Raw genomic sequence first — 9,750 nt, forward strand, 5'->3', positions numbered from 1 at the left:
AACCTATTTTGTGTTTATATTTATGTAGTACACCGGCGTATCACTGGTTCAACCAGTGAGCCAAGCGATCATCTTATTCCACTGGTTGAATCAGTGAATTTCTCTGGTTCATTTTAAGAGAGTATACCTTAATTTACCGTAATTCAGATCCGCTAGGGAGTGCAATACTTCACTTTATGGTACAATACTGTAGGCTTGCCGCAATTTAATGGTAGATTACCGTTCTCTGACTGCAAATCTACGGTCAAACCACCGAACATTTGCCGGAAAATATTGTACGTTTACCGTAAGACACCGTATTGTACTGTAAATTACGGTAATTACCCGTGAACAGGTTTGCGTAAGATTTCAACAAGGTTTTTATGAGAAATACTTCACATGTTAGCGCTCTAGGTCTGTAAAAAATAATCATCAGCTTTCAACCGCTTATGAACATAAGCGAATATAGATTTATTGAAACTATATTAAAAACATTACAACATTTTACACAAATTATCGTCTCAAATTCAACCGTCGCTCAATTTAGGCACCATAAGAAATTCACATTCACTGATCACATCTTTCAAATCACTATTACGGTAATTGTTTAGAATCACGGCTCCACCTGTTTATATCAAGCATAAATCCAAAAATATTCAAATTGCCAAGAGACTTGTTTCATTCTCTGGCATTTGTCGGCGGATTAAAGATGTACTTGCTTATTTAGGTGTTATTTAAGCATTAATAAATTGTACGTGTATACCAAAGGTATAAAATTAGCTTGATTTACAGATTTAGTTTGAAATTTTTCTGTTCCGTGCTACACTGCACCATTTGACATATTGCACGCCTCGGAAGCGAAGCGAAGAGGTTGTGCTTTATAACCGACCTGTCAAGGTCACACGATATCCACTCATTAAAGTGTATATATTTTTTTTCTATTACTCTTACACATTATGAAAAGCACATCAATATAAAGCTGAAACACTAATAAATAATCCTGATACTTTTTTTAATTTGTCTAATATGTATTAATATAAAAAAAAGTTCATTAAAAAAAATTTATCGTGGACGTCCATTAGTCTGTGGTTCAAAAAAACGGCGTGGTACGGATATCTCGAGAACGACTTGACGAAACTACTTAATTTTTTTTTCAAAATTTTCAGAAATAAGCAAAGAAGGTTCCTTTCGAAAATCACTACTGTAGGCCTTCTCGTTTTTTTTAAAATAAATCATTACGGTTAAAACCGGCAATCTTACATGTAAACAAACACACACTGCCGCCATTTTTCATTAGGAATGTTCTCCTTATTTATTTTTTTTTTTTACTTTTATTACCGTATATTTACCATGGAAATTTCTATGGGAAAAGAGCGGGATGTTCAATTTTATTCGAAATTTAACTTTTAAAAAAAAACATAACATGAGCGTTCGAGGCGTGCACTTTTGGATTTTCCAAATTTTTTTTCTTTTTATTCTATGTATTGACTCTTAAGTCAACCACCAAAACTTAACATATATACCTAATTTGCCATAATTTCTGTAGTTTCGTCCTAAGTACGTTAACGGACTCGTCAGTAAGGCTATGTTAACGCACTCTTGCCTTAGACTACATCTCTTACCAGTACGAACCGGCGTAAAACCGTGTTGTGGGCTTCAGCCAGACACTATACTAGCAAAGGAAGGCGGATACCGTCCAAACTACTTGCAACAAAATGCTAGCCCGGGGAAAACGATTTAGATCTGACCATATATAATTATATCTGATCAGATCTGATTTGTCAGATCTGGCCAGATCTTTAAATTGTCTCTATCTGACGAGATCTGGACAGATCTGATCAGATATAATTATATGTGGCCAGATCTAAACCTTTTTTCCCGGGATCCCTATTAAAAAAACAAAATAAATTGCAAAAAAAAATAATATAGTTTTCATTCGATCCGAAATGTAATCTAACGTATTAGAAACGTTACTTAGAAGAGTTATACATGAATTTGATTGATGAAAAAATCCCGATGACTGCTGGGCTCGAACCTGCATCCTTCAGATCCAAAGTCTTTGACGCTATCCACTGCGCTGCTCCACGTATGTGATCGCGTGAATGTAAATAATCAGATATGAACAATTTTCATGATTATATCTGAGCAGATATAACAAGATCTGATTATGTTAATTGTTGTATTTAGTTCAGATATAGTTATATCTGGTCAGATCTTACGACATATACGCCGATCTGACTAGATATAATCATGTCTGACAGTCTATCTAGCCTAGATCTAATTATATCTCATTAGATCTGACCGGATATAAACGGTGGTTGGCCAGATATAATAAGATCTGATCATGTGTAATTATTAGTTCTGATCAGATATAAATGATCTGCAAAGATATAATTTTATCTGATCAGATATAATTTTATCTGGTCAGATCAAAATCATTTTCCCCGGGTAACTACGTAATCGGATCTGATCGAATCTGATGCTGTTGACAACTTCGATATAGTTATATCTGGCCAGATATGATAAGACCTTTTCATGTCTAATGCATTTTGCAATTCAGATATAGTTATATCTGTTTAGATCTGGCCAGATATGATAAGACCTTTTCATGACTAATGTATTTTGCAATCCAGATATAGTTATAACTGTTTAGATCTGATCAGATATGACTAGATCTGATCATGTCTGATGAATTTTTTAACTCAGATATAGTTATATCTGTTTAGATCTGATCAGATATGACTAGATCTGATCATGTCTGAGCTATTTTTCAACTCAGATATAGTTATATCTGTGTAGATCTGATCAGATATGACTAGATCTGTTCATGTCTGATGAATTTTTCAACCCAGATATAGTTATATCTGTTTAGATCTGATCAGATATGACTAGATCTGATTATATCTCAAATCCCATATCTAACCAGATATAAATAGATCTGATCAGATATAATTAGATCTGACCAGATATAATTATATCTGGTCAGATCTAATCCGTTTTTCCCGGGAGGTGAGCTGTTGTACACCGTTTAAGTATTGAAATAACAGAAATATGCCAATTCTCACTATACAAGAGCTCAAAGAATCTTTGTAACTCTTAGTTAGACCTTTCTATCGCCACCGTCCATCTTACGGTATTAATAAAATTAATTATTTGTATTTATTAGAAATTTATTAAATTTATTTTGGAAAATTAGCATAATTTGTGTCATTTTTTATCAATTTTGCGCACTTTAGTTACAAGGTTCGGATAGATATTTTATGTTAAAGACATAAATACATACAGAAAATTCTTTCCGCCGTGTAGCAGAACACGTGGAAAAAGTTTAATTATAGATCTTCGATGTGTGAGCACTTGGAACTTTGGAAAATGCGTGGAGTCGCTATTGTCAACAAATACCACTATTACTAAAGCAATCCATTATTTTACGCATACAAGGATACGGTAAGTTACCAATAATATTGAAAATAGTTAGCTTATGAGCGTCATCTAATAATTTCTTCCTCACCACACCCTTGTAGAAACACCCTCTGATAACATTCTCATACTCCGTAAAATCGCTTCGCTCGTACCTGCGCACCTGCGATTCGTGCAAAACGCATCGCGCTGACACATTGTGAATCACTTACCCTACTAGTTACGCCAATAACTATTTTCCAACTAACTACTTTATTTACTGAGGAGGGCTTGAAAAAAATTTGATTTGACCTAAAATTTATTTTAATCTTTTTATTTTAAATTATTTACTAGTTTAATAAATTTTTTTCATATAAATTATATTACAATCTATTTTCTACTGGAGGACGTCAGGGTCAGTCCATTTTTTTCATTTATTAGAACTTTTTGGGAAGGTCAGAGTTTTTCACTCATTGACTCGTTCAAAAATAGTCCGGGAAATGAGTAATTGGAACTAATTTTGAATTTTTTATAAACTCACAAAATTGACAATTCAAATCAATTCTGCTTAAAAAATGAAAAAAAAAAACACATTAAATAAACATTTTAAAGTTCCAAAAATATTCAAATCAACCCTGCTTAAAAAATCCGATAGATTCTCATAGCTGCATGTATAAGGCTCTATACTTAACTATAGCACTTCTCATAGAACTCATTTATTCTTATCAAATTTCTATGGGAATTTATGAGAATCTAATGGATTCTATGAGATTTTCTAAACAAGGAAAGCTCAAAATTGTTTCAATTTTGAAAGTTCACTGTAAGAAAAATTTTTGGAACATATTTTTGTTATACAGATAAGTTATCATTTTATTCTCTGGTGATTATTTTGATCACGAATCTTTAAAAAGTCTTTTCGTTCCGTATATTTTTATGCGATTTAATTATAGGTAAATTTTTCCACAAAATTTTACAAGACATACGCACTCGCTCAGGGTGGCATTCACTGAAAAGTTGTCCTTGGAAAGAATTCGCTAGAAAATACTTATATAAAATTATATATAATCATATAGACGAGGAAATTGTTTGTTGTCGAGGATAGTAATTTTTGTTCCGTCAAGTCAGAAAAGTATAGATATCCTAAAAATTATTATAATTTATTATAATGGACAGAGTTATAAATTCTACAAAATGTAATTAATGATTATCGCTTGTAGCAGATAAGAAATTAATAATCATTAACGAGTTTTTTTATATTTCTTTGACCAATAGAAATCCCAATTAATTTTGGTTAAGATAAAGAATTAGTGGAAATCATTAATATCTAATCTACAACATTGTTTTTTTGGAACACACTAAGTTTTATTAAACAGAACGAATAATCAGTTGGTCACAATACGTTCGATAAAAAAACGAGTGCAATAACTATATAAAATGTACGCAATAAAAACTACATTATTGTTCAATATCATCATTGCACTTATCGCAATAAGTATAAATGCTGAAACAGTGCCATTATTGGAATTGTCTATTGGTGACATTGTTAATCTAGACGATTTCAACGCATCGTCAATTGAAACCTTTGGAAATATGTTCGATGGTTATAAAGCAGTGGAATTTACTAAAACCGACCTTCTTAATAACATCCATTATGTAACTGTGAAAAAAGAAAAATGTTTACCTCTAAGATCTTTAGTGCCTTATTCTTATCCGGAAATAATAATTGATGATACAGCAGCCGATCCACTAGAACTATTTAACAGCACCGATAGGCTAAAGTATAATTACTTTGGCATTCGCGACAGTTATATTGACGATAAATATTCATATGGTATTGTTACAATATGCAAGACTAAAAAAATTCAAAATTTTAATATTCGAATAATTGATGAAGAGAATCTTTCATTTATTGATAACCAAATAAAATATAAACTATTACTTGATGAAACAGCTGTTTTACGATTGAAAGGAAATAGAAGAACACATTTTGTGAAGTCTATCACTACCGGGGAGTGTCTATTCCAAGTAAGAAATTGCTTAAATTTAATTTGAAAATAATATATTGCGTGGCATAGAATGAAATGAGAGGTCATTAATTAGTCCAGTCGAGTTAGGTCCAAAAAGTAACTCTTGCTGGTGATAATTCCTGGCCGAATAATTTTTCTACAGAATGATTCAGAATATGCTAAAACTACGACAACCGAAAAAATCCACCAAAAAAGTGCGTCGCAAATATGTTTTTTTATAACAAAATGGTCAGGATTCCCGTTTAACGCAAATATCTAACAAACTATAGCACATGGATAAAAAAACTCTTAATAAAACTTGAAGAAAAAAAAATAATAAATAAAATGAGCCCTCATTTAAGTTCCTACGAGCTGTAATTTGTAAATTATTTAAATGTTAATTAATTTTCTCGTCATCTCGATGTTATTTTTTATACATCAGCTGTCCCGACGCCGAAACTTGTCGAAGTGTGACGATGTATGACGAAGCTGCATGAACGAAACTTTTTCCTAGTTCGTTTGACGAATATGATGCATGAACACTTTTTTGTAGAGAATTTAATTTCCTATGAAATTATACTATGCGGAATTGGAAAAAACAATTTTTTTCATAGTCTTAATAACAAAAAACTTAAATAAAAAATTTTCGCGTGTATTTTAAATGGGAAAGGTGACCCCCATTTGTGATAGCTCAATTTTAAAGATATCTGGCTGAAATTCGGTAAGGATTTTTCTTATAATATAAAGTAACTTTTGAGCCCATAAGACGTTGAAAAAAAATTTGTTTTTTTTTTTTTTGCGACACCCTAATACTTGTATATTTTTTTATACTATTGGGAAATATTTTAAACGTTGATACAGAAAAAAATAAATTATAATAAAAAAAATTTTCTACGTGAGGAGGGTGGGGCAGAGCGGCCCCCCTAAGCCAATTATTATTTTTTGTGGCTTTCAACCATAAGATCACTTTACTTTTGTCCTATTTCGAACAAATTTATGGACATTTTGCCAAAATTCTGAAAATTTTTTTTTTTTTTTTGTGGGGCAGAGCGGCCCCCCTTCAAAAAGTGAGAAAAAAATTTTTTTTTCGTTTTTCTTTTTTTTTAAATTGTTTTCATCATTAAGAATGTATTTCTTTCTCTTGATAACTATTTTTGGTTTAATATTACTCGAAAAAAATTTTTCAAAGCGTAAAAAATCGTTCACTCTCGATTACCTTAATTACTAATTGTTATTTAATAAAAAAAAATCAATTCTATAATTTTACTTTATTTAAAAAATTTATCAACTAAAAAAAAAAATTTAATTTTTATAAATTTTTAGTGACCAAATTTGCCTCTTACATAGAGAAACGGCCGAAAAATATGAAAAAATAATTTTTTCGGAAGTTTCGGCTGGTCCATTTTGCCCCAGGTGTTATGCGTAGGGCTAGAAATGTGGAATTATAATAATTTTTTTTTAATTTGACGATAAAAACATGAAAAAATCACTTTTTCAAAATTTTGGGCTTGTCCATTTTGCCCCAAATGTCATGCGTAGGGGTAAAAATGCGCAAACATATCGGATTTATAGTAATTAGTCGAAAAAAAAAAAATTTTTTTTTGGTCAAAATTTCAGGGGGGCCGCTCTGCCCCACCCTCCCCTACTTATTTGAACTATAAAAAAATTTAAGTTTGTTAAAACGCAAGATTTTAAGAAAAAAATGAGTTTTTAATTTTTTTTTAATTGATCCACCACTTCAAAAAATTCAAAAAAATTCCTGGGTATAGAGGAGTATGAAAGACATTTTCTGACAAATTTTGGTGAGTGACATATTTCAAAAAGGCTAAAAAAAAAAAAAAGATCATAATTTTCTTTTCTCCGTTAAAAATCGGCTTTCCGTTTGAGAATCACGATCATATGATTTTTTTATGTTTTGGACTCGTAAGAATTAGGAAAAAAATCATCATTGATTAATTCCGAATTTTACTATAAAAATAAAGTCTTTCTGTCTTATTCTTCCACTTTTACATTCGTATACATCTCGCTCTGTTTTTGAACGTATACTATCTATGTATGTACTACTAGCGTCCCCTTCAAGAAAATACATGCCTTCCAAAAAGCAAAGAGACCCTTAGTTTTTTTGCAATCCCTGAAAACTGTGTATTGTGGTCCCAGTAAGAGAATGCACCTCGGAAAATTCCCCCACTACCAAACATTTGTGAACTGCGCATGCGCACAGAAAAGTGGGAGAACATTTAGACATAAAACATCTAGAGTGGAAGTAAAAAACGACAACACTCGAGATGCATTCTCTTGGTGGGGTGACAATAATATGTAATATTATTAGTATATACAATTATTCGTAATTTCTGATTACCTATGATTAAATGTAACCATAGTTGGCAATTTTTCACATATAATTATATATGGTTATTTTTCACGGGTTCTTTTAGTATTATCTTTTTACCACACTATCGGTCAGAAGTTAGCCTATTTTGACGGGCTGTAGAATTTGACTTCCCAGTTTTGATGCAGGCAAGAAGGAAAATATAATGCGTGGAACAAAATAAATTACAATTTTAAGCTCCGCGTGATGACATCCCTGGCCTTTGACGAAACTTTACTCTTCGGTAAAGGCAAATTTGTTGATAGTTGCGTAAATAAACTCAATATTCATGAAATTTGGTTTTCAGGTTTATGTCAACAATGCAGAAATGTGTGAAGTACACGGAAAATCTCAGGAGGGAATAAATTTGGAAGGCGATTTTTTCGAACCTCCTAGGCATAAAGGCCGCGTAGTAACAGCTAGCAATAGACACGACCTTGAAAATAAGATCAACGGTGATTTAAATAAATCTGGGAAATCACTTTTTGATTTGATTCATGATCCAAACAAATTCTCCAGTATTTTTGATCTTCTTGGTGAACACGCTGTTATTGGTCTTAAATTACATTCACTTCCTGAATTACCAGAATCACAAACCACATTGGCACTGGATCCAATTACTTATAAAACTCCGTTGAAATACTTGATTCCTGGTGACATTATCAATGTTGATGATTTAAAAAATATCAGTTCATCTATTGTAGTCGATAATATATTAGTCGAGGTACCCGATGGAACAGTTAACCCATCCACATCGATAGTTTACACTGATTGTTTTAAATACGACGATAATGACGCACCAAAACTGGACTATGTCACTTATCAAAAGTACAGTCATTATCCCGCAGAATCTTATTATAAATTTGACGTATTTGACGAAATGGTTAAACGCAAAGACTATGGAGTTGATCGAAAATATTTAAATAATAATAACAGATGCGTAAAGATTACTGTTTGCTCTGAACTTGAAAGACGAAAATTAATTATTCCGTCAGTTCGTGTTATCAATTTGAGCGAACGAAATATTTATTATTCATATATGTTTAAAAACGAAAATATTATCCTTCGCTATAAGATAAATAACGAAACGCACTATGTTGCTCGTACAGAAAAAGGCAATTGCTTGTTCCAGGTAATTTTTAATAATTATTATTTCGCAAAATTATACTGTTAATTTGACATAATTTTATTATTTTTATTTAAGGCATTAGTGTATCCAAATGATGATGACCATCTTAAATATAAGAATTCGACTCTTTTATACATAGGCAAAATAATATCAGCAACTGATGATCCTGTCTTGGAAAAACGGGCAGAAAATTTTGTTAGTAATTTGACAATTACTACCTCCAAAACCCTTATAGCTGCAATAAGTAATCCTGCATCCAAAGCGTCTTTTTTCTCCCAAATGTTTCTTCGTAACCGGAACACAACTCAACTAAATATTTATTTAGACCGTCTGTATTAAATTTTTTGAATTCAATAATGGAAGTGTTCTAAATACCATGAAAATTATGAAAAATAAACAAGGTTATAAGGATGCTAATTTGCACCCCAATATTTTCACCTACACTCTCGATGAAAAAAGATTTTATACTAATGTATAAAATTATATATAAATTGGATAGAAAAAATGGCCCGATCCAATTGTATACAGTCGTACATAATTATATCTAATTGTATACAATCATATACAATCGTATGCAAATTGTATACAAATATATACATTTGTATATAATTACATACTGTATTCGTATAGATTATATATAAGTATATACAATTCTATATAATTGTATACAATTCTATACAATTATATTCAATTGTATATAATTTTATTATTCTTTTTTGCATTTTTAAATAGAGGTATATACGATTGTATATAATTGTTTATAATTATATCAAAATTTTATATAATTATGCAGCACCTCTATCTAATTGTATATAATTCATATATAATTGTATACTAGACCGGTTAAAAAAAATCGACTATTTTTTTTTTTC

General features: G+C 31.1%; 1 protein-coding gene across 1 annotated transcript; it reads left to right on the forward strand.

Moving 5' to 3' along the window:
• The first annotated feature begins 4,809 nt into the window (after positions 1-4,809).
• LOC130674246 (uncharacterized) lies at positions 4,810-9,403 on the forward strand. Its single transcript, XM_057479516.1, has 3 exons — positions 4,810-5,400; positions 8,057-8,881; positions 8,954-9,403. The coding sequence occupies exons 1-3, from the start codon at positions 4,810-4,812 to the stop codon at positions 9,215-9,217; spliced, it is 1,680 nt and encodes a 559-aa protein (XP_057335499.1). The 3' UTR covers positions 9,218-9,403.
• The last annotated feature ends 347 nt before the right edge of the window (positions 9,404-9,750 follow it).

The sequence above is a fragment of the Microplitis mediator genome, chromosome 9 (genome assembly GCF_029852145.1).
Source record: "Microplitis mediator isolate UGA2020A chromosome 9, iyMicMedi2.1, whole genome shotgun sequence".
Classification (NCBI taxonomy): domain Eukaryota; kingdom Metazoa; phylum Arthropoda; class Insecta; order Hymenoptera; family Braconidae; genus Microplitis; species Microplitis mediator.

What these genes read in the sequence shown, in the direction of transcription:
- LOC130674246 (XM_057479516.1), top strand. Translation starts at nt 4,810, where the DNA reads ATGTACGCAATAAAAACTACATTATTGTTCAATATCATCATTGCACTT. An exon ending in CCGGGGAGTGTCTATTCCAA is followed by an intron (nt 5,401 to 8,056) that starts GTAAGAAATTGC and finishes TTTGGTTTTCAG; the next exon opens with GTTTATGTCAACAATGCAGA. An exon ending in AAGGCAATTGCTTGTTCCAG is followed by an intron (nt 8,882 to 8,953) that starts GTAATTTTTAAT and finishes TTTTTATTTAAG; the next exon opens with GCATTAGTGTATCCAAATGA.